The sequence below is a fragment of the Oncorhynchus gorbuscha genome, unplaced genomic scaffold (assembly GCF_021184085.1).
Source record: "Oncorhynchus gorbuscha isolate QuinsamMale2020 ecotype Even-year unplaced genomic scaffold, OgorEven_v1.0 Un_scaffold_295, whole genome shotgun sequence".
NCBI classification, from domain to species: Eukaryota; Metazoa; Chordata; class Actinopteri; order Salmoniformes; family Salmonidae; genus Oncorhynchus; species Oncorhynchus gorbuscha.
Window position 1 is genome coordinate 624,181 of NW_025745159.1, and position 24,927 is coordinate 649,107.

General features: G+C 49.1%; 1 protein-coding gene across 1 annotated transcript in view; it reads right to left on the bottom strand.

The window, feature by feature from the left end:
- Positions 1-24,927, bottom strand: part of LOC124017623 (vacuolar protein sorting-associated protein 13B-like) — a 193,998-nt gene that overhangs the window by 152,402 nt on the left and 16,669 nt on the right. Inside the window, 2 exon segments of the mRNA XM_046332876.1 lie at positions 1,513-1,783; positions 12,288-12,487. Of these exon segments, the coding sequence (XP_046188832.1) occupies positions 1,513-1,783; positions 12,288-12,487 (471 nt within the window).

Sequence of the window (24,927 nt, forward strand, 5' to 3'; positions counted from 1 at the left end):
CCACCTTATATAATTATAAATATAAAATAATATTCTGTTATTACCTGAGTCCTGTATCTAATAGATAGTAACAGTGTGTTATTACCTGAGTCCTGTATCTAATAGATAGTAACAGTGTGTTATTACCTGAGTCCTGTATCTAATAGATAGTAACAGTGTGTTATTACCTGAGTCCTGTATCTAATAGATAGTAACAGTGTGTTATTACCTGAGTCCTGTATCTAATAGATAGTAACAGTGTGTTATTACCTGAGTCCTGTATCTAATAGATAGTAACAGTGTGTTATTACCTGTATCTAATAGATAGTAACAGTGTGTTATTACCTGTATCTAATAGATAGTAACAGTGTGTTATTACCTGAGTCCTGTATCTAATAGATAGTAACAGTGTGTTATTACCTGAGTCCTGTATCTAATAGATAGTAACAGTGTGTTATTACCTGAGTCCTGTATCTAATAGATAGTAACAGTGTGTTATTACCTGTATCTAATAGATAGTAACAGTGTGTTATTACCTGAGTCCTGTATCTAATAGATAGTAACAGTGTGTTATTACCTGTATCTAATAGATAGTAACAGTGTGTTATTACCTGAGTCCTGTATCTAATAGATAGTAACAGTGTGTTATTACCTGAGTCCTGTATCTAATAGATAGTAACAGTGTGTTATTACCTGTATCTAATAGATAGTAACAGTGTGTTATTACCTGAGTCCTGTATCTAATAGATAGTAACAGTGTGTTATTACCTGTATCTAATAGATAGTAACAGTGTGTTATTACCTGTATCTAATAGATAGTAACAGTGTGTTATTACTTGTATCTAATAGATAGTAACAGTGTTTATTACCTGAGTCCTGTATCTAATAGATAGTAACAGTGTGTTATTACCTGTATCTAATAGATAGTAACAGTGTGTTATTACCTGAGTCCTGTATCTAATAGATAGTAACAGTGTGTTATTACCTGAGTCCTGTATCTAATAGATAGTAACAGTGTGTTATTACCTGAGTCCTGTATCTAATAGATAGTAACAGTGTGTTATTACCTGAGTCCTGTATCTAATAGATAGTAACAGTGTGTTATTACCTGTATCTAATAGATAGTAACAGTGTGTTATTACCTGAGTCCTGTATCTAATAGATAGTAACAGTGTGTTATTACCTGAGTCCTGTATCTAATAGATAGTAACAGTGTGTTATTACCTGTATCTAATAGATAGTAACAGTGTGTTATTACCTGAGTCCTGTATCTAATAGATAGTAACAGTGTGTTATTACCTGTATCTAATAGATAGTAACAGTGTGTTATTACCTGAGTCCTGTATCTAATAGATAGTAACAGTGTGTTATTATCTGTATCTAATAGATAGTAACAGTGTGTTATTACCTAAGTCCTGTATCTAATAGATAGTAACAGTGTGTTATTACCCAAGTCCTGTATCTAATAGATAGTAACAGTGTGTTATTACCTGAGTAACAGGTGGATAGGTAGTAGTGAGGTATGATGGGTACCTGAGTTCTGTATGTACTGGAACAGCCCAGTGCGGAGGTCATCAGAGCTGTGTTCTGTCCTGGGGGAGGGGGATTCAGGGGATGGGGGTGACTGGGTGGCAAAGGGGGGCTTTTCCTCTTCAGCCCCAGTCCCAGTCCCAGACCCAGTCCCAGCCCCAGCCCCAGCCCCAGACCCAGTCCCAGACCCAGATCCCTGGTTCCTCTGGAGGTAGGCCTGCAGGTGTTCATACACCAGCCGCAGACAGTTTACATGCTCCTGGCCCCAGAACACCTAAACACACACAAGGAGAATATTACATGACAGGGTACTACTATAGAGGGTAGGATGGGGTTAAGGATGGGGTTAAGGATGGGTTTAAGGATGGGTTTAAGGATGGGGTTAAGGATGGGGTTAAGGATGGGTTTAAGGATGGGGTTAAGGATGGGGTTAAGGATGGGGTTAAGGATGGGTTTAAGGATGGGGTTAAGGATGGGGTTAAGGATGGGTTTAAGGATGGGGTTAAGGATGGGGTTAAGGATGGGGTTGGGAATTAAGGATGGGGTTAAGGATGGGGTTAAGGATGGGGTTAAGGATGGGGTTGGGGGTTAAGGATGGGGTTAAGGATGGGGTTGGGGGTTAAGGATGGGGTTAAGGATGGGGTTAAGGATGGGGTTGGGGGTTAAGGATGGGGTTAAGGATGGGGTTAAGGATGGGTTTGGGGGTTAAGGATGGGGTTGGGGGTTAAGGATGGGTTTGGGGGTTAAGGATGGGGTTAAGGATGGGTTTGGGGGTTAAGGATGGGGTTAAGGATGGGGTTGGGGGTTAAGGATGGGGTTAAGGATGGGGTTAAGGATGGGGTTAAGGATGGGGTTGGGGGTTAAGGATGGGGTTAAGGATGGGGTTGGGGGTTAAGGATGGGTTTGGGGGTTAAGGATGGGGTTAAGGATGGGGTTGGGGGTTAAGGATGGGGTTAAGGATGGGTTTGGGGGTTAAGGATGGGTTTGGGGGTTAAGGATGGGGTTAAGGATGGGTTTGGGGGTTAAGGATGGGGTTAAGGATGGGTTTGGGGGTTAAGGATGGGGTTAAGGATGGGGTTGGGGGTTAAGGATGGGGTTGGGGGTTAAGGATGGGGTTGGGGGTTAAGGATGGGGTTGGGGGTTAAGGATGGGGTTGGGGGTTAAGGATGGGGTTAAGGATGGGTTTGGGGGTTAAGGATGGGGTTAAGGATGGGGTTGGGGGTTAAGGATGGGGTTAAGGATGGGGTTGGGGGTTAAGGATGGGGTTGGGGGTTAAGGATGGGGTTGGGGGTTAAGGATGGGGTTGGGGGTTAAGGATGGGGTTAAGGATGGGTTTGGGGGTTAAGGATGGGGTTAAGGATGGGGTTGGGGGTTAAGGATGGGGTTAAGGATGGGGTTGGGGGTTAAGGATGGGGTTGGGGGTTAAGGATGGGGTTGGGGGTTAAGGATGGGGTTGGGGGTTAAGGATGGGGTTAAGGATGGGTTTGGGGGTTAAGGATGGGGTTAAGGATGGGGTTGGGGGTTAAGGATGGGGTTAAGGATGGGGTTGGGGTTAAGGATGGGGTTGGGGGTTACGGATGGGGTTAAGGATGGGTTTGGGGGTTAAGGATGGGTTTGGGGGTTAAGGATGGGGTTAAGGATGGGGTTGGGGGTTAAGGATGGGGTTAAGGATGGGGTTGGGGGTTAAGGATGGGGTTGGGGGTTACGGATGGGTTTGGGGGTTAAGGATGGGGTTAAGGATGGGGTTGGGGGTTAAGGATGGGGTTGGGGGTTACGGATGGGTTTGGGGTTAAGGATGGGGTTAAGGATGGGGTTGGGGGTTAAGGATGGGTTTGGGGGTTAAGGATGGGGTTAAGGATGGGGTTGGGGGTTAAGGATGGGGTTAAGGATGGGGTTGGGGGTTAAGGATGGGGTTGGGGGTTAAGGATGGGTTTGGGGGTTAAGGATGGGGTTAAGGATGGGGTTGGGGGTTAAGGATGGGGTTAAGGATGGGTTTGGGGGTTAAGGATGGGGTTAAGGATGGGGTTGGGGGTTAAGGATGGGGTTGGGGGTTAAGGATGGGGTTGGGGGTTAAGGATGGGGTTGGGGGTTAAGGATGGGGTTGGGGGTTAAGGATGGGGTTGGGGGTTAAGGATGGGGTTAAGGATGGGTTTGGGGGTTAAGGATGGGGTTAAGGATGGGGTTGGGGGTTAAGGATGGGGTTAAGGATGGGGTTGGGGGTTAAGGATGGGGTTGGGGGTTAAGGATGGGGTTGGGGGTTAAGGATGGGGTTGGGGGTTAAGTTAAGGATGGGGTTAAGGATGGGTTTGGGGGTTAAGGATGGGGTTAAGGATGGGGTTGGGGGTTAAGGATGGGGTTGGGGGTTAAGGATGGGGTTGGGGGTTAAGGATGGGGTTGGGGGTTAAGGATGGGGTTAAGGATGGGTTTGGGGGTTAAGGATGGGGTTAAGGATGGGGTTGGGGGTTAAGGATGGGGTTAAGGATGGGGTTGGGGGTTACGGATGGGGTTAAGGATGGGTTTGGGGGTTAAGGATGGGTTTGGGGTTAAGGATGGGGTTAAGGATGGGGTTGGGGGTTAAGGATGGGGTTAAGGATGGGGTTGGGGGTTAAGGATGGGGTTGGGGGTTACGGATGGGTTTGGGGGTTAAGGATGGGGTTAAGGATGGGGTTGGGGGTTAAGGATGGGGTTGGGGGTTACGGATGGGTTTGGGGTTAAGGATGGGTGGGGTTAAGGATGGGGTTGGGGGTTAAGGATGGGTTTGGGGGTTAAGGATGGGGTTAAGGATGGGGTTGGGGGTTAAGGATGGGGTTAAGGATGGGGTTGGGGGTTAAGGATGGGGTTGGGGGTTAAGGATGGGTTTGGGGGTTAAGGATGGGGTTAAGGATGGGGTTGGGGGTTAAGGATGGGGTTAAGGATGGGTTTGGGGGTTAAGGATGGGGTTAAGGATGGGGTTGGGGGTTAAGGATGGGGTTGGGGGTTAAGGATGGGGTTGGGGGTTAAGGATGGGGTTGGGGGTTAAGGATGGGGTTGGGGGTTAAGGATGGGGTTGGGGGTTAAGGATGGGGTTGGGGTTAAGGATGGGGTTAAGGATGGGTTTGGGGGTTAAGGATGGGGTTAAGGATGGGGTTGGGGGTTAAGGATGGGGTTAAGGATGGGGTTGGGGGTTAAGGATGGGGTTGGGGGTTAAGGATGGGGTTGGGGGTTAAGGATGGGGTTGGGGGTTAAGGATGGGGTTAAGGATGGGTTTGGGGGTTAAGGATGGGGTTAAGGATGGGGTTGGGGGTTAAGGATGGGGTTAAGGATGGGGTTGGGGGTTAAGGATGGGGTTGGGGGTTAAGGATGGGGTTAAGGAGGAGTGACAAACGTAAAAACAGGAACATGTGGTGGGTTTGGGGGTTAAGGATGGGGTTAAGGATGGGGTTGGGGGTTAAGGATGGGGTTAAGGATGGGGTTGGGGGTTAAGGATGGGGTTGGGGGTTAAGGATGGGGTTGGGGGTTAAGGATGGGGTTGGGGTTAAGGATGGGGTTAAGGATGGGTTTGGGGTTAAGGATGGGGTTAAGGATGGGGTTGGGGGTTAAGGATGGGGTTAAGGATGGGGTTGGGGGTTAAGGATGGGGTTGGGGGTTACGGATGGGGTTAAGGATGGGTTTGGGGTTAAGGATGGGTTTGGGGGTTAAGGATGGGGTTAAGGATGGGGTTGGGGGTTAAGGATGGGGTTGGGGGTTAAGGATGGGGTTGGGGGTTACGGATGGGTTTGGGGGTTAAGGATGGGGTTAAGGATGGGGTTGGGGGTTAAGGATGGGGTTGGGGGTTACGGATGGGTTTGGGGGTTAAGGATGGGGTTAAGGATGGGGTTGGGGGTTAAGGATGGGTTTGGGGGTTAAGGATGGGGTTAAGGATGGGGTTGGGGGTTAAGGATGGGGTTAAGGATGGGGTTGGGGGTTAAGGATGGGGTTGGGGGTTAAGGATGGGTTTGGGGGTTAAGGATGGGGTTAAGGATGGGGTTGGGGGTTAAGGATGGGGTTAAGGATGGGGTTGGGGGTTAAGGATGGGGTTGGGGGTTACGGATGGGTTTGGGGGTTAAGGATGGGGTTAAGGATGGGGTTGGGGGTTAAGGATGGGGTTAAGGATGGGTTTGGGGGTTAAGGATGGGGTTAAGGATGGGGTTGGGGGTTAAGGATGGGTTTGGGGTTAAGGATGGGGTTAAGGGATGGGGTTGGGGGTTAAGGATGGGGTTGGGGGTTACGGATGGGTTTGGGGGGTTAAGGATGGGTTTGGGGGTTAAGGATGGGTTTGGGGGTTAAGGATGGGGTTAAGGATGGGTTTGGGGGTTAAGGATGGGTTTGGGGGTTAAGGATGGGGTTAAGGATGGGTTTGGGGGTTAAGGATGGGGTTAAGGATGGGGTTGGGGGTTAAGGATGGGGTTGGGGGTTACGGATGGGTTTGGGGGTTAAGGATGGGGTTGGGGAATAAGGATGGGGTTGGGGGTTAAGGATGGGGTTGGGGGTTAAGGATGGGGTTGGGGTTTAAGGATGGGGTTGGGGGTTAAGGATGGGGTTGGGGTTAAGGATGGGGTTGGGGGTTAAGGTGGAGTTAAGGAAGGGGTTGGGGGTTAAGGATGGGTTTGGGAGTTAATTATGGGGATGGGGTTAAGGATGGGGTTGGGGGTTAAGGACGGGGTTGGGGAATAAGGATGGGGTTGGGGTTAAGGATGGGGTTGGGGATGGGGTTGAGGGTTAAGGATGGGATTGGGGGTTAAGGATGGGGTTGGGGGTTAAGGATGGGGTTGGGGGTTAAGGATGGGGTTGGGGGTTAAGGATGGGGTTGGGGAATAAGGATGGGGTTGGGGGTTAAGGATGGGGTTGGGGGTTAAGGATGGGGTTAAGGATGGGGTTGGGGGTTAAGGATGGTTGGGGGTTAAGGATGGGGTTGGGGGTTAAGGATGGGGTTGGGGATTAAGGATGAGATTGGGGTTAAGGATGGGGTTGGGGGTTAAGGATGGGGTTGGGGGTTAAGGATGAGGTTAGGGGTTAAGGATGGGGTTGGGGCTAGGTGCTAGGGGTTAAGAATGGGTTAAGGATGGGTTTGGGGGTTAAGGATGGGGTTGGGGTTAAGGATGGGTTTGGGGGTTAAGGATGGGGTTGGGGGTTAAGGATGGGGTTGGGGGTTAAGAATGGGGTTAAGGATGGGGTTAAAGAAGGGGTTGGGGGTTAAGGATGGGGTTGGGGATTGGGTTGGGGGTTAAGGAGAGGGGATGGGGTTGGGGGTTAAGGATGGGGTTAAGGATGGGGTTAAAGAAGGGGTTGGGGTTAAGGATGGGGTTGGGGATTGGGTTGGGGGTTAAGGAGAGGGTTGGGTTGGGGGTTAAGGATGGGGTTAAGGATGGGGTTAAAGAAGGGGTTGGGGGTTAAGGATGGGGTTACGGATGGGGTTGGGGGTTAAGGATGGGTTTGGGGTTTAAGGATGGGGTTGGGGCTAAGGGTTAAGGATGGGGTTGGGGCTGGGGGTTAAGGATGGGGTTAAAGAAGGGGTTGGGGGTTAAGGATGGGGTTGGGGATTGGGTTGGGGGTTAAGGAGAGGGTCGAGTTCGGGAAGGGGTTGGGGATGGGCTGGGGATTGGGGTTGAGATTGGGGGTTAAGGATGGGGCGGGGGGTTGTGTTGGGAATGGGGTTTGGACAGGAAGGCAGGAATCTCTGAGTCAAAAAAATAGTTGAGACACAGAACCAGACTGGGCTCTACTCTGCTGTGGAGGAGGGTGACTAAACGTAAAAACAGGAACATGTGGGTATTTCTCAAGTTTGGAGCTGGAACGGAAGGAATTTGGGTGGTTTTTGTACAAGACTTCATTAAAACACCACAAACACTCTGTATTTGCAGAAGGAAGTGTATGATTATGTATTAGGTGTTGAGTTGTGACTGACCTTTCTGTTAATGGCTCGCAATAAGTGCATTAGACAAAACGTCAGGAAGTTTCCCCCTGTTGTAATGTGGAAAACTTACAGCAGTACACTAACAGTAGAAGTACCAGTCTGTACCCTAACAGAGAAGTACCAGTCGATCCCTAACAGTAGAAGTACCAGTCGATCCTAACAGTAGATGTACCAGTCGATCCCTAACAGTAGAAGTACCAGTCGATCCCTAACAGTAGAAGTACCAGTCTGTACCCTAACAGTAGAAGTACCAGTCGATCCCTAACAGTAGAAGTACCAGTCTTCACCCTAACAGTAGAAGTACCAGTCGATCCCTAACAGTAGAAGTACCAGTCTTCACCCTAACAGTAGAAGTACCAGTCGATCCCTAACAGTAGAAGTACCAGTCTTCACCCTAACAGTAGAAGTACCAGTCTTCACCCTAACAGTAGAAGTACCAGTCTGTACCCTAACAGTAGAAGTACCAGTCTGTACCCTAACAGTAGAAGTACCAGTCTGTACCCTAACAGTAGAAGTACCAGTCTGTACCGTAACAGTAGAAGTACCAGTCTGTACCCTAACAGTAGAAGTACCAGTCGATCCCTAACAGTAGAAGTACCAGTCGATCCCTAACAGTAGAAGTACCAGTCTGTACCCTAACAGTAGAAGTACCAGTCGATCCCTAACAGTAGAAGTACCAGTCTTCACACTAACAGTAGAAGTACCAGTCTTCACCCTAACAGTAGAAGTACCAGTCTTCACCCTAACAGTAGAAGTACCAGTCGATCCCTAACAGTAGAAGTACCAGTCTTCATCCTAACAGTAGAAGTACCAGTCTGTACCCTAACAGTAGAAGTACCAGTCGATCCCTAACAGTAGAAGTACCAGTCTTCACCCTAACAGTAGAAGTACCAGTCTGTACCCTAACAGTAGAAGTACCAGTCTGTACCCTAACAGTAGAAGTACCAGTCTTCACCCTAACAGTAGAAGTACCAGTCTTCACCCTAACAGTAGAAGTACCAGTCTGTACCCTAACAGTAGAAGTAACAGTCGATCCCTAACAATAGAAGTACCAGTCGATCCCTAACAGTAGAAGTACCAGTCTTCACCCTAACAGTAGAAGTACCAGTCTTCACCCTAACAGTAGAAGTACCAGTCGATCCCTAACAGTAGAAGTACCAGTCGATCCCTAACAGTAGAAGTACCAGTCGATCCCTAACAGTAGAAGTACCAGTCGATCCCTAACAGTAGAAGTACCAGTCTTCACCCTAATAGTAGAAGTACCAGTCTTCACCCTAACAGTAGAAGTACCAGTCTGTACCCTAACAGTAGAAGTACCTGTCTGTACCCTAACAGTAGAAGTACCAGTCGATCCCTAACAGTAGAAATACCAGTCTGTACCCTAACAGTAGAAGTACCAGTCTTCACCCCAACAGTAGAAGTACCAGTCGATCCCTAACAGTAGAAGTACCAGTCGATCCCTAACAGTAGAAGTACCAGTCGATCCCTAACAGTAGAAGTACCAGTCGATCCCTAACAGTAGAAGTACCAGTCGATCCCTAACAGTAGAAGTACCAGTCTTCACCCTAACAGTAGAAGTACCAGTCTGTACCCTATCAGTAGAAGTACCAGTCTTCACCCTAACAGTAGAAGTACCAGTCGATCCCTAACAGTAGAAGTACCAGTCGATCCCTATCAGTAGAAGTAACAGTCGATCCCTAACAGTAGAAGTACCAGTCTGTACCCTAACAGTAGAAGTACCAGTCAATCCCTAACAGTAGAAGTACCAGTCGATCCCTAACAGTAGAAGTACCAGTCGATCCCTAACAGTAGAAGTACCAGTCGATCCCTAACAGTAGAAGTACCAGTCGATCCCTAACAGTAGAAGTACCAGTCGATCCCTAACAGTAGAAGTACCAGTCGATCCCTAACAGTAGAAGTACCAGTCGATCCCTAACAGTAGACGTACCAGTCGATCCTAACAGTAGAAGTACCAGTCGATCCCTAACAGTAGAAGTACCAGTCGATCCCTAACAGTAGAAGTACCAGTCGATCCTTAACAGTAGAAGTACCAGTCTGTACCCTAACAGTAGAAGTACCAGTCGATCCTAACAGTAGAAGTACCAGTCGATCCCTAACAGTAGAAGTACCAGTCTGTACCCTAACAGTAGAAGTACCAGTCGATCCCTAACAGTAGAAGTACCAGTCTGTACCCTAACAGTAGACGTACCAGTCGATCCCTAACAGTAGAAGTACCAGTCTGTACCCTAACAGTAGAAGTACCAGTCGATCCCTAACAGTAGAAGTACCAGTCTGTACCCTAACAGTAGACGTACCAGTCGATCCCTAACAGTCATGAAAGTGATAAATAACCAGTAGAGGTCATTAGTAGAGGTCATTAGAGTGATGAATAACCAGTAGAGGTCATTAGGGTGAGGTTATTAGGGTGATGAATAACCAGTAGAGGTCATTAGGGTGAGGTTATTAGGGTGATGAATAACCAGTAGAGGTCATTAGTAGAGGTCATTAGGGTGAGGTCATTAGGGTGAGGTCATTAGAGTGATGAATAACCAGTAGAGGTCATTAGGGTGAGGTCACTAGGGTGAGGTCATTAGGGTGAGGTCATTAGGGTGATGAATAACCAGTAGAGGTCATTAGTAGAGGTCATTAGAGTGATGAATAACCAGTAGAGGTCATTAGTAGAGGTCATTAGGGTGATGAATAACCAGTAGAGGTCATTAGGGTGAGGTCATTAGAGTGATGAATAACCAGTAGAGGTCATTAGTAGAGGTCATTAGAGTGATGAATAACCAGTAGAGGTCATTAGTAGAGGTCATTAGGGTGATGCATAACCAGTAGAGGTCATTAGGGTGAGGTCATTAGGGTGAGGTCATTAGGGTGATGTCATTAGGGTGAGGTCATTAGGGTGATGAATAACCAGTAGAGGTCATTAGAGTGATGAATAACCAGTAGAGGTCATTAGGGTGAGGTCACTAGGGTGAGGTCATTAGGGTGAGGTCATTAGGGTGATGAATAACCAGTAGAGGTCATTAGTAGAGGTCATTAGAGTGATGAATAACCAGGAGAGGTCATTAGGGTGAGGTCATTAGGGTGAGGTCATTAGTAGAGGTCATTAGGGTGATGAATGACAGTAGAGGTCATTAGGGTGAGGTCATTAGGGTGATGAATGACCAGTAGAGGTCATTAGGGTGAGGTCATTAGGGTGATGAATAACCAGTAGAGGTCATTAGGGTGAGGTCATTAGGGTGAGGTCATTAGTAGAGGTCATTAGGGTGAGGTCATTAGGGTGAGGTCATTAGGGTGAGATCATTAGGGTGAGGTCATTAGGGTGATGAATAACCAGGAGAGGTCATTAGGGTGAGGTCATTAGGGTGATGAATAACCAGTAGAGGTCATTAGGGTGATGAATAACCAGTAGAGGTCATTAGGGTGATGAATAACCAGTAGAGGTCATTAGGGTGAGGTCATTAGGGTGATGAATAACCAGTAGAGGTCATTAGGGTGAGGTCATTAGGGTGATGAATAACCAGTAGAGGTCATTAGGGTGATGAATAACCAGTAGAGGTCATTAGGGTGAGGTCATTAGGGTGATGAATAACCAGTAGAGGTCATTAGGGTGAGGTCATTAGAGTGAGATCATTAGAGTGAGGTCATTAGTAGAGGTCATTGGGGTGAGGTCATTGGGGTGAGGTCATTAGGGTGAGGTCATTAGGGTGATGAATAACCAGTAGAGGTCATTAGGGTGATGAATAACCAGTAGAGGTCATTAGGGTGAGGTCATTAGGGTGAGGTCATTAGGGTGATGAATAACCAGTAGAGGTCATTAGGGTGATGAATAACCAGTAGAGGTCATTAGGGTGAGGTCATTAGGGTGATGAATAACCAGTAGAGGTCATTAGGGTGAGGTCATTAGTAGAGGTCATTAGGGTGAGGTCATTAGGGTGAGGTCATTAGGGTGAGATCATTAGGGTGAGGTCATTAGGGTGATGAATAACCAGGAGAGGTCATTAGGGTGAGGTCATTAGTAGAGGTCATTAGGGTGAGGTCATTAGGGTGATGAATAACCAGTAGAGGTCATTAGGGTGATGAATAACCAGTAGAGGTCATTAGGGTGATGAATAACCAGTAGAGGTCATTAGGGTGAGGTCATTAGGGTGATGAATAACCAGTAGAGGTCATTAGGGTGAGGTCATTAGGGTGATGAATAACCAGTAGAGGTCATTAGGGTGATGAATAACCAGTAGAGGTCATTAGGGTGAGGTCATTAGGGTGATGAATAACCAGTAGAGGTCATTAGGGTGAGGTCATTAGAGTGAGATCATTAGAGTGAGGTCATTAGTAGAGGTCATTGGGGTGAGGTCATTGGGGTGAGGTCATTAGGGTGAGGTCATTAGGGTGATGAATAACCAGTAGAGGTCATTAGGGTGATGAATAACCAGTAGAGGTCATTAGGGTGAGGTCATTAGGGTGAGGTCATTAGGGTGAGGTCATTAGGGTGATGAATAACCAGTAGAGGTCATTAGGGTGATGAATAACCAGTAGAGGTCATTAGGGTGAGGTCATTAGGGTGAGGTCATTAGGGTGATGAATAACCAGTAGAGGTCATTAGGGTGAGGTCATTAGGGTGATGAATAACCAGTAGAGGTCATTAGGGTGAAAGGTGGACTAACTCTGTGTTACTGAATTAGGGTGGGAATGGCACACAGGGTTGTAAATAAACTGATACATTTCTCTAAATTCTGTTAGTTTCCCAGAAAACCTGGTTGGAAGAATTCCCGGAATCAGGAAGGAATGAGGAGGAAATCAGGGAGCCTCCAACCAGAGGATTGTGGGTGTTCCCTCTCACCTGCAGTAGGCCTCCCTTCAGGTCCAGCAGTAGTTTAGGGGTCCCAGTCTCAGGTTCAGAACTGCTGTGCCTACACCACCTGGCCTCTAGGGCGGCGCTACAGGAGAAAGGCCCCAGCAGCAGACGGCTCCGATCCTTCAGACCCGTCCTTAACAGGATATCCTGCAGCTCCAACAGCACTGAGACTGACTGGACCGGGTCTACAAGGAGCACAGAGAGACATACAGTAGTAAAGGGTTTGTGTAACGTAGAGCTGGCAGCTTGTAGCTTTAATAAACACCTCTAAAAAAACAGATCAACTTCAGAGAGACATACAGTAGTAAAGGGTTTGTGTAACGTAGAGCTGGCAGCTTGTAGCTTTAATAAACACCTCTAAAAAAACAGATCAACTTCAGAGAGACATACAGTAGTAAAGGGTTTGTGTAACGTAGAGCTGGCAGCTTGTAGCCTTAATAAACACCTCTAAAAAACAGATCAACTTCAGAGAGACATACAGTAGTAAAGGGTTTGTGTAACGTAGAGCTGGCAGCTTGTAGCTTTAATAAACACCTCTAAAAAAACAGATCAACTTCAGAGAGACATACAGTAGTAAAGGGTTTGTGTAACGTAGAGCTGGCAGCTTGTAGCTTTAAACACCTCAAAAAAAACAGATCAACTTCAGAGAGACATACAGTAGTGAAGGGTTTGTGTAACGTAGAGCTGGCAGCTTGTAGCTTTAATAAACACCTCTAAAAAAACAGATCAACTTCAGAGAGACATACAGTAGTAAAGGGTTTGTGTAACGTAGAGCTGGCAGCTTGTAGCTTTAATAAACACCTCTAAAAAAAACAGATCAACTTCAGAGAGACATACAGTAGTAAAGGGTTTGTGTAACGTAGAGCTGGCAGCTTGTAGCTTTAAACACGTCTAAAAAAACAGATCAACTTCAGAGAGACATACAGTAGTAAAGGGTTTGTGTAACGTAGAGCTGGCAGCTTGTAGCTTTAAACACCTCAAAAAAAACAGATCAACTTCAGAGAGACATACAGTAGTAAAGGGTTTGTGTAACGTAGAGCTGGCAGCTTGTAGCTTTAATAAACACCTCTAAAAAAAACAGATCAACTTCAGAGAGACATACAGTAGTAAAGGGTTTGTGTAACGTAGAGCTGGCAGCTTGTAGCTTTAATAAACACCTCTAAAAAAACAGATCAACTTCAGAGAGACATACAGTAGTAAAGGGTTTGTGTAACGTAGAGCTGGCAGCTTGTAGCTTTAATAAACACCTCTAAAAAAACAGATCAACTTCAGAGAGACATACAGTAGTAAAGGGTTTGTGTAACGTAGAGCTGGCAGCTTGTAGCTTTAATAAACACCTCTAAAAAAACAGATCAACTTCAGAGAGACATACAGTAGTAAAGGGTTTGTGTAACGTAGAGCTGGCAGCTTGTAGCTTTAATAAACACCTCTAAAAAAACAGATCAACTTCAGAGAGACATACAGTAGTAAAGGGTTTGTGTAACGTAGAGCTGGCAGCTTGTAGCTTTAATAAACACCTCTAAAAAAAACAGATCAACTTCAGAGAGACATACAGTAGTAAATGACAGACACTTGGTCAGACAAACAGATGAGCTAGCCGTTGGTTCCTACAGTGAGACGTGTGAACCCGGACAGACACTTGGTCAGACAAACAGATGAGCTAGCCGTTGGTTCCTACAGTGAGACGTGTGAACCCGGACAGACACTTGGTCAGACAAACACAGGACAGTTCCGGCTCAGTCCATCTCCTTCCAGTCGTGACAGAGGGATTGACCTCGGCTACGACCTTGGTTAGGATCCAAGCTCGACGAACTCATAAATCTCCATAAACCTTGGTCTCCGCCAATCTCTGACTATGGACGTGCGTCTCTGGTCTGGTCTGGTCTGGTCTGTCAGTCAACAGAATACTTGGATGCTGTACTGTGTATGAGTAATCTGTCCTGAGAATCAACTCTTGGCAAGGTAGCCTAGTGGTTAGAGCGTTGGACTAGTAACCGGAAGGTTGCAAGTTCAAACCCCGAGCTGAACAAGGTACAAATCTGTCGTTCTGCCCCTGAACAGGCAGTTAACCCACTGTTCCTAGGCCGTCATTGAAAATAAGAATTTGTTCTTAACTGATCTTGCCGGGATAAATAAAGGTTAAATAAAGATAAAATAATAAATAATAATAATAATAATAATAATAAATGGCCCTTTAAACTGCTGCCTGCCGGGGAACCCAGAGAACCAACTCTTTAACGGGCCTTTAAACTGCTGCCTGCCGGGGAACCCAGAGAACCAACTCTTTAACGGGCCTTTAAACTGCTGCCTGCCGGGGAACCCAGAGAAACAACTCTTTAACGGGCCTTTAAACTGCTGCCTGCCGGGGAACCCAGAGAACCAACTCTTTAACGGGCCTTTAAACTGCTGTCTGCCGGGGAACCCAGAGAAACAACTCTTTAACGGGCCTTTAAACTGCTGCCTGCCGGGGAACCCAGAGAACCAACTCTTTCATGGGCCTTTAAACTGCTGCCTGCCGGGGAACCCAGAGAACCAACTCTTTAACGGGCCTTTAAACTGCTGCCTGCCGGGGAACCCAGAGAACCAACTCTTTAACGGGCCTTTAAACTGCTGCCTGCCGGGGAACCCAGAGAACCAACTCTTTAACGGGCCTTTAAACTGCTGCCTGCCGGGGAACCCAGAGAACCAACTCTTTAACGGGCCTTTAAACTGCTGCCTGCCGGGAACCCAGAGAACCAACTCTTTAACAGGCCTTTAAACTGCTGCCTGCCGGGGAACCCAGAGAACCAACTCTTTAACGGGCCTTTAAACTGCTGCCTGCCGGGGAACCCAGAGAACCAACTCTTTAACGGGCCTTTAAACTGCTGCCTGCCGGGGAACCCAGAGAACCAACTCTTTAACGGGCCTTTAAACTGCTGCCTGCCGGGGAACCCAGAGAACCAACTCTTTAACGGGCCTTTAAACTGCTGCCTGCCGGGGAACCCAGAGAACCAACTCTTTAACGGGCCTTTAAACTGCTGCCTGCCGGGAACCCAGAGAACCAACTCTTTAACGGGCCTTTAAACTGCTGCCTGCCGGGAACCCAAAGAACCAACTCTTTAACGGGCCTTTAAACTGCTGCCTGCCGGGGAACCCAGAGAACCAACTCTTTAACGGGCCTTTAAACTGCTGCCTGCCGGGGAACCCAGAGAACCAACTCTTTAACGGGCCTTTAAACTGCTGCCTGCCGGGAACCCAGAGAACCAACTCTTTAACGGGCCTTTAAACTTCTGCCTGCCGGGAACCCAGAGAACCAACTCTTTAACGGGCCTTTAAACTGCTGCCTGCCGGGGAACCCAGAGAACCAACTCTTTAACGGGCCTTTAAACTGCTGCCTGCCGGGGAACCCAGAGAACCAACTCTTTAACGGGCCTTTAAACTGCTGCCTGCCGGGGAACCCAGAGAACCAACTCTTTAACGGGCCTTTAAACTGCTGCCTGCCGGGGAACCCAGAGAACCAACTCTTTAACGGGCCTTTAAACTGCTGCCTGCCGGGGAACCCAGAGAACCAACTCTTCAACGGGCCTTTAAACTGCTGCCTGCCGGGGAACCCAGAGAACACGGAACTAACTGCTCTGTTGTTCCATCACTTGTTTTGCTCCCGCTGTTTACAATAACCAAAACCTCTGTCTTGTTTTCATTCTGTCTGCGCTGTGCTGACATGATCCAGGCAGGCATCCTCTCTCTCAGAGCAGCACTAGGCTGGGGAACTCCCAGGCAGGCCTCCTCTCTCTCAGAGCAGCACTAGGCTGGGGAACTCCCAGGCAGGCCTCCTCTCTCTCAGAGCAGCACTAGGCTGGGGAACTCCCAGGCAGGCCTCCTCTCTCTCAGAGCAGCACTAGGCTGGGGAACCCCCAGGTAGACCTCTCTCAGAGCAGCACTAGGCTGGGGAACTCCCAGGCAGGCCTCATCTCTCTCAGAGCAGCACTAGGCTGGGGAACTCCCAGGCAGGCCTCATCTCTCTCAGAGCAGCACTAGGCTGGGGAACTCCCAGGCAGGCCTCATCTCTCTCAGAGCAGCACTAGGCTGGGGAACTCCCAGGCAGGCCTCCTCTCTCTCAGAGCAGCACTTTAAATCCGCCTGCCGGGGAACCCAGAGAACCAACTAGGCTGGGGAACCCCCAGGTAGACCTCTCTCAGAGCAGCACTAGGCTGGGGAACTCCCAGGCAGGCCTCATCTCTCTCAGAGCAGCACTAGGCTGGGGAACTCCCAGGCAGGCCTCATCTCTCTCAGAGCAGCACTAGGCTGGGGAACTCCCAGGTAGACCTCCTCTCTCAGAGCAGCACTAGGCTGGGGAACCCCCAGGCAGGCCTCATCTCTCTCAGAGCAGCACTAGGCTGGGGAACCCCCAGGTAGACCTCGTCTCTCTCAGAGCAGCACTAGGCTGGGGAACTCCCAGGTAGACCTCCTCTCTCAGAGCAGCACTAGACTGGGGAACCCCCAGGTAGGCCTCCTCTCTCAGAGCAGCACTAGGCTGGGGAACCCCCAGGCAGGCCTCATCTCTCTCAGAGCAGCACTAGGCTGGGGAACTCCCAGGCAGGCCTCCTCTCTCTCAGAGCAGCACTAGGCTGGGGAACTCCCAGGCAGGCCTCATCTCTCTCAGAGCAGCACTAGGCTGGGGAACCCCCAGGCAGGCCTCATCTCTCTCAGAGCAGCACTAGGCTGGGGAACTCCCAGGCAGGCCTCCTCTCTCTCAGAGCAGCACTAGGCTGGGGAACTCCCAGGCAGGCCTCCTCTCTCTCAGAGCAGCACTAGGCTGGGGAACTCCCAGGCAGGCCTCATCTCTCTCAGAGCAGCACTAGGCTGGGGAACTCCCAGGTAGACCTCCTCTCTCAGAGCAGCACTAGGCTGGGGAACTCCCAGGTAGACCTCCTCTCTCAGAGCAGCACTAGGCTGGGGAACCCCCAGGCAGGCCTCATCTCTCTCAGAGCAGCACTAGGCTGGGGAACCCCCAGGTAGACCTCGTCTCTCTCAGAGCAGCACTAGGCTGGGGAACCCCCAGGTAGACCTCGTCTCTCTCAGAGCAGCACTAGGCTGGGGAACTCCCAGGCAGGACTCCTCTCTCAGAGCAGCACTAGACTGGGGAACCCCCAGGCAGGCCTCCTCTCTCAGAGCAGCACTAGGCTGGGGAACCCCCAGGTAGACCTCCTCTCTCAGAGCAGCACTAGGCTGGGGAACCCCCAGGTAGGCCTCCTCTCTCAGAGCAGCACTAGGCTGGGGAACCCCCAGGTAGGCCTCCTCTCTCAGAGCAGCACTAGGCTGGGGAACCCCCAGGTAGGCCTCCTCTCTCAGAGCAGCACTAGGCTGGGGAACCCCCAGGTAGACCTCCTCTCTCAGAGCAGCACTAGGCTGGGGAACCCCCAGGTAGGCCTCCTCTCTCAGAGCAGCACTAGGCTGGGGAACTCCCAGGTAGGCCTCCTCTCTCAGAGCAGCACTAGGCTGGGGAACCCCCAGGTAGGCCTCCTCTCTCAGAGCAGCACTAGGCTGGGGAACTCCCAGGTAGGCCTCCTCTCTCAGAGCAGCACTAGGCTGGGGAACCCCCAGGCAGGCCTCCTCTCTCAGAGCAGCACTAGGCTGGGGAACCCCCAGGTAGACCTCTCTCAGAGCAGCACTAGGCTGGGGAACCCCCAGGTAGGCCTCCTCTCTCAGAGCAGCACTAGGCTGGGGAACCCCCAGGTAGGCCTCCTCTCTCAGAGCAGCACTAGGCTGGGGAACCCCCAGGTAGGCCTCCTCTCTCAGAGCAGCACTAGGCTGGGGAACTCCCAGGTAGACCTCCTCTCTCAGAGCAGCACTGGGCTGGGGAACCCCCAGGTAGGCCTCCTCTCTCAGAGCAGCACTAGGCTGGGGAACTCCCAGGTAGACCTCCTCTCTCAGAGCAGCACTGGGCTGGGGAACCCCCAGGTAGGCCTCCTCTCTCAGAGCAGCACTAGGCTGGGGAACTCCCAGGTAGACCTCCTCTCTCAGAGCAGCACTAGGCTGGGGAACTCCCAGGTAGGCCTCCTCTCTCAGAGCAGCACTAGGCTGGGGAACTCCCAGGTAGACCTCCTCTCTCAGAGCAGCACTAGGCTGGGGAACTCCCAGGTAGACCTCATCTCTCAGAGCAGCAGTGAACTGACTAACTGTGGCTATCATCATCCTATTAAAACAGAGAGAGCCTCATCCCAACTGGCCAGAAGACTCCTCTTCTACCATGGTGCATCAACTACAGCCCAGATGACCAGATCAGGGCGGAACAGAAAGCACCACGGCATGATGAGGTAAAACACAGCTGCAACCACAATGACAATATTAATATTCTCACTAATTAGGAAGTTTAAAGTCCTCTCCTCTCCCTCCCTCCCTCCTCCTCCTCTCCTCCTCTCTCTCCCTCTCTCTGTGTGTGTGAGCTCAGCCTGTATTCTGCCACCCAGCCTATTATCATGTGGTCAGGGAGAGAGCAGAGGAGAACCACACTCATATTTATGGTCGACCGTTGGACGCCTGAGACGAACGGACAGCAAGGACCATCCCATTCCCATTCCCAGTTACCATCCACACACCCACACCACACACACACACACACACACACACACACACACACACACACACACACACACACACACACACACACACACACACACACACACACACACACACACACACACACACACACACACACACACACACACACAGAGTCTGGTCTACTGCAGCTCTGTCGTCTTGACTACAGAGTCTGGATCTACTGCAGCTCTGTCGTCTTGACTACAGAGTCTGGTTTACCGCAGCTCTGTCGTCCTGACTACAGAGTCTGGATCTACTGCATCTCTGTCGTCTTGACTACAGAGTCTGGATCTACTGCATCTCTGTCGTCTTGACTACAGAGTCTGGGTCTACTGCATCTCTGTCGTCTTGACTACAGAGTCTGGGTCTACTGCAGCTCTGTCGTCCTGACAACAGAGTCTGGTCTACTGCAGCTCTGTCGTCCTGACAACAGAGTCTGGTCTACTGCAGCTCTGTCGTCTTGACTACAGTCTGGTCTACTGCAGCTCTGTCGTCCTGACAACAGAGTCTGGGTCTACTGCAGCTCTGTCGTCCTGACTACAGAGTCCGGGTCTACTGCAGCTCTGTCGTCCTGACAACAGAGTCTGGTCTACTGCAGCTCTGTCGTCTTGACTACAGTCTGGTCTACTGCATCTCTGTCGTCCTGACAACAGAGTCTGGGTCTACTGCAGCTCTGTCGTCCTGACTACAGAGTCTGGGTCTACTGCAGCTCTGTCGTCCTGACTACAGAGTCTGGGTCTACTGCAGCTCTGTCGTCTTGACTACAGAGTCTGGGTCTACTGCAGCTCTGTCGTCTTGACTACAGAGTCTGGTCTACTGCAGCTCTGTCGTCTTGACTACAGAGTCTGGGTCTACTGCAGCTCTGTCGTCCTGACTACAGAGTCCGGGTCTACTGCAGCTCTGTCGTCCTGACAACGGAGTCTGGTCTACTGCAGCTCTGTCGTCTTGACTACAGAGTCTGGATCTACTGCATCTCTGTCGTCCTGACAACAGAGTCTGGGTCTACTGCAGCTCTGTCGTCTTGACTACAGAGTCTGGTCTACTGCAGCTCTGTCGTCTTGACTACAGAGTCTGGTCTACTGCAGCTCTGTCGTCTTGACTACAGAGTCTGGATCTACTGCAGCTCTGTCGAGACTACAGAGTCTGGTCTACTGCAGCTCTGTCGTCTTGACTACAGAGTCTGGGTCTACTGCAGCTCTGTCGTCTTGACTACAGAGTCTGGGCCTACTGCAGCTCTGTCGTCTTGACTACAGAGTCTGGTCTACTGCAGCTCTGTCGTCTTGACTACAGAGTCTGGTCTACTGCAGCTCTGTCGTCTTGACTACAGAGTCTGGTCTACTGCAGCTCTGTCGTCTTGACTACAGAGTCTGGTCTACTGCAGCTCTGTCGTCTTGACTACAGAGTCTGGATCTACTGCAGCTCTGTCGTCTTGACTACAGAGTCTGGGTCTACTGCAGCTCTGTCGTCTTGACTACAGAGTCTGGGTCTACTGCAGCTCTGTCGTCTTGACTACAGAGTCTGGGTCTACTGCAGCTCTGTCGTCCTGACTACAGAGTCTGGGTCTACTGCAGCTCTATCGTCTTGACTACACCTGTCATGTGTCCTTCTGTACAACACTTGTCCTGTGTCCTTCTGTACAACACTTGTCCTGTGTCCTTCTGTACAACACTTGTCCTGTGTCCTTCTGTATGGAGACACACAGGGCCAGTCAGTCCCATTATGTTAAAGCCATAGGTCTCTGGAGGGTACGGAGACACACAGGGCAGTCAGTCCCATTATGTTACAGCCATTAGACTGAGACCATCAGGACAGTCAGTCCCATTATGTTACAGCCATTAGACTGAGACCATCAGGACAGTCAGTCCCATTATGTTACAGCCATTAGACTGAGACCATCAGAGCCATCAGTCCCATTATGTTAAAGCCATTAGACTGAGACCATCAGGACAGTCAGTCCCATCATGTTACAGCCATTAGACTGAGACCATCAGGACAGTCAGTCCCATTATGTTACAGCCATTAGACTGAGACCATCAGGACAGTCAGTCCCATTATGTTACAGCCATTAGACTGAGACCATCAGAGCCATCAGTCCCATTATGTTACAGCCATTAGACTGAGACCATCAGAGCCATCAGTCCCATTATGTTCAGTCCCATTATGTTACAGCCATTAGACTGAGACCATCAGAGCCATCAGTCCCATTATGTTACAGCCATTAGACTGAGACCATCAGGGCCATCAGTCCCATTATGTTACAGCCATTAGACTGAGACCATCAGAGCCATCAGTCCCATTATGTTACAGCCATTAGACTGAGACCATCAGAGCCATCAGTCCCATTATGTTACAGCCATTAGACTGAGACCATCAGAGCCATCAGTCCCATTATGTTACAGCCATTAGACTGAGACCATCAGGACAGTCAGTCCCATTATGTTACAGCCATTAGACTGAGACCATCAGGACAGTCAGTCCCATTATGTTACAGCCATTAGACTGAGACCATCAGAGCCATCAGTCCCATTATGTTACAGCCATTAGACTGAGACCATCAGAGCCATCAGTCCCATTATGTTACAGCCATTAGACTGAGACCATCAGGACAGTCAGTCCCATTATGTTACAGCCATTAGACTGAGACCATCAGAGCCATCAGTCCCATTATGTTACAGCCATTAGACTGAGACCATCAGAGCCATCAGTCCCATTATGTTACAGCCATTAGACTGAGACCATCAGAGCCATCAGTCCCATTATGTTACAGCCATTAGACTGAGACCATCAGGACAGTCAGTCCCATTATGTTACAGCCATTAGACTGAGACCATCAGAGCCATCAGTCCCATTATGTTACAGCCATTAGACTGAGACCATCAGGCCAGTCAGTCCCATTATGTTACAGCCATTAGACTGAGACCATCAGAGCCATCAGTCCCATTATGTTACAGCCATTAGACTGAGACCATCAGGACAGTCAGTCCCATTATGTTACAGCCATTAGACTGAGACCATCAGAGCCATCAGTCCCATTATGTTACAGCCATTAGACTGAGACCATCAGAGCCATCAGTCCCATTATGTTACAGCCATTAGACTGAGACCATCAGGACAGTCAGTCCCATTATGTTACAGCCATTAGACTGAGACCATCAGAGCCATCAGTCCCATTATGTTACAGCCATTAGACTGAGACCATCAGGACAGTCAGTCCCATTATGTTACAGCCATTAGACTGAGACCATCAGGACAGTCAGTCCCATTATGTTACAGCCATTAGACTGAGACCATCAGGACAGTCAGTCCCATTATGTTACAGCCATTAGACTGAGACCATCAGGACAGTCAGTCCCATTATGTTACAGCCATTAGACTGAGACCATCAGAGCCATCAGTCCCATTATGTTACAGCCATTAGACTGAGACCATCAGAGCCATCAGTCCCATTATGTTACAGCCATTAGACTGAGACCATCAGAGCCATCAGTCCCATTATGTTACAGCCATTAGACTGAGACCATCAGAGCCATCAGTCCCATTATGTTACAGCCATTAGACTGAGACCATCAGGGCCATCAGTCCCATTATGTTACAGCCATTAGACTGAGACCATCAGGACAGTCAGTCCCATTATGTTACAGCCATTAGACTGAGACCATCAGAGCCATCAGTCCCATTATGTTACAGCCATTAGACTGAGACCATCAGAGCCATCAGTCCCATTATGTTACAGCCATTAGACTGAGACCATCAGGACAGTCAGTCCCATTATGTTACAGCCATTAGACTGAGACCATCAGAGCCAGTCAGTCCCATTATGTTACAGCCATTAGACTGAGACCATCAGGACAGTCAGTCCCATTATGTTACAGCCATTAGACTGAGACCATCAGAGCCATCAGTCCCATTATGTTACAGCCATTAGACTGAGACCATCAGGACAGTCAGTCCCATTATGTTACAGCCATTAGACTGAGACCATCAGAGCCATCAGTCCCATTATGTTACAGCCATTAGACTGAGACCATCAGAGCCATCAGTCCCATTATGTTACAGCCATTAGACTGAGACCATCAGAGCCATCAGTCCCATTATGTTACAGCCATTAGACTGAGACCATCAGAGCCATCAGTCCCATTATGTTACAGCCATTAGACTGAGACCATCAGAGCCATCAGTCCCATTATGTTACAGCCATTAGACTGAGACCATCAGAGCAGTCCCATCAGTCCCATTATGTTACAGCCATTAGACTGAGACCATCAGAGCCATCAGTCCCATTATGTTACAGCCATTAGACTGAGACCATCAGGACAGTCAGTCCCATTATGTTACAGCCATTAGACTGAGACCATCAGGACAGTCAGTCCCATTATGTTACAGCCATTAGACTGAGACCATCAGAGCCATCAGTCCCATTATGTTACAGCCATTAGACTGAGACCATCAGGACAGTCAGTCCCATTATGTTACAGCCATTAGACTGAGACCATCAGGACAGTCAGTCCCATTATGTTACAGCCATTAGACTGAGACCATCAGGACAGTCAGTCCCATTATGTTACAGCCATTAGACTGAGACCATCAGAGCCATCAGTCCCATTATGTTACAGCCATTAGACTGAGACCATCAGGACAGTCAGTCCCATTATGTTACAGCCATTAGACTGAGACCATCAGGACAGTCAGTCCCATTATGTTACAGCCATTAGACTGAGACCATCAGGACAGTCAGTCCCATTATGTTACAGCCATTAGACTGAGACCATCAGAGCCATCAGTCCCATTATGTTACAGCCATTAGACTGAGACCATCAGAGCCATCAGTCCCATTATGTTACAGCCATTAGACTGAGACCATCAGGACAGTCAGTCCCATTATGTTACAGCCATTAGACTGAGACCATCAGAGCCATCAGTCCCATTATGTTACAGCCATTAGACTGAGACCATCAGAGCCATCAGTCCCATTATGTTACAGCCATTAGACTGAGACCATCAGGACAGTCAGTCCCATTATGTTACAGCCATTAGACTGAGACCATCAGAGCCATCAGTCCCATTATGTTACAGCCATTAGACTGAGACCATCAGAGCCATCAGTCCCATTATGTTACAGCCATTAGACTGAGACCATCAGAGCCATCAGTCCCATTATGTTACAGCCATTAGACTGAGACCATCAGTCAGTCCCATTATGTTACAGCCATTAGACTGAGACCATCAGAGCCATCAGTCCCATTATGTTACAGCCATTAGACTGAGACCATCAGAGCCATCAGTCCCATTATGTTACAGCCATTAGACTGAGACCATCAGGACAGTCAGTCCCATTATGTTACAGCCATTAGACTGAGACCATCAGGACAGTCAGTCCCATTATGTTACAACCATTAGACTGAGACCATCAGGACAGTCAGTCCCATTATGTTACAGCCATTAGACTGAGACCATCAGAGCAGTCAGTCCCATTATGTTACAGCCATTAGACTGAGACCATCAGGACAGTCAGTCCCATTATGTTACAGCCATTAGACTGGAGACCATCAGGACATCAGTCCCATTATGTTACAGCCATTAGACTGAGACCATCAGGACAGTCAGTCCCATTATGTTACAGCCATTAGACTGAGACCATCAGGACAGTCAGTCCCATTATGTTACAGCCATTAGACTGAGACCATCAGGACAGTCAGTCCCATTATGTTACAGCCATTAGACTGAGACCATCAGAGCCATCAGTCCCATTATGTTACAGCCATTAGACTGAGACCATCAGAGCCATCAGTCCCATTATGTTACAGCCATTAGACTGAGACCATCAGGACAGTCAGTCCCATTATGTTACAGCCATTAGACTGAGACCATCAGGGCCATCAGAGCAGAAACACCCAACACCCCATCTGTTATGTCTCAGGACCACTAAAGACCAGCTGTTGTTGCCAGGGGATTTACGGTGGCTCTGCAGCTCTGTGTCTCTATCCACTTCATGTGTTTTCAGTTTGGAAAACTATCTCACTGGGAGGCACGGGCCAAACGAAATGAA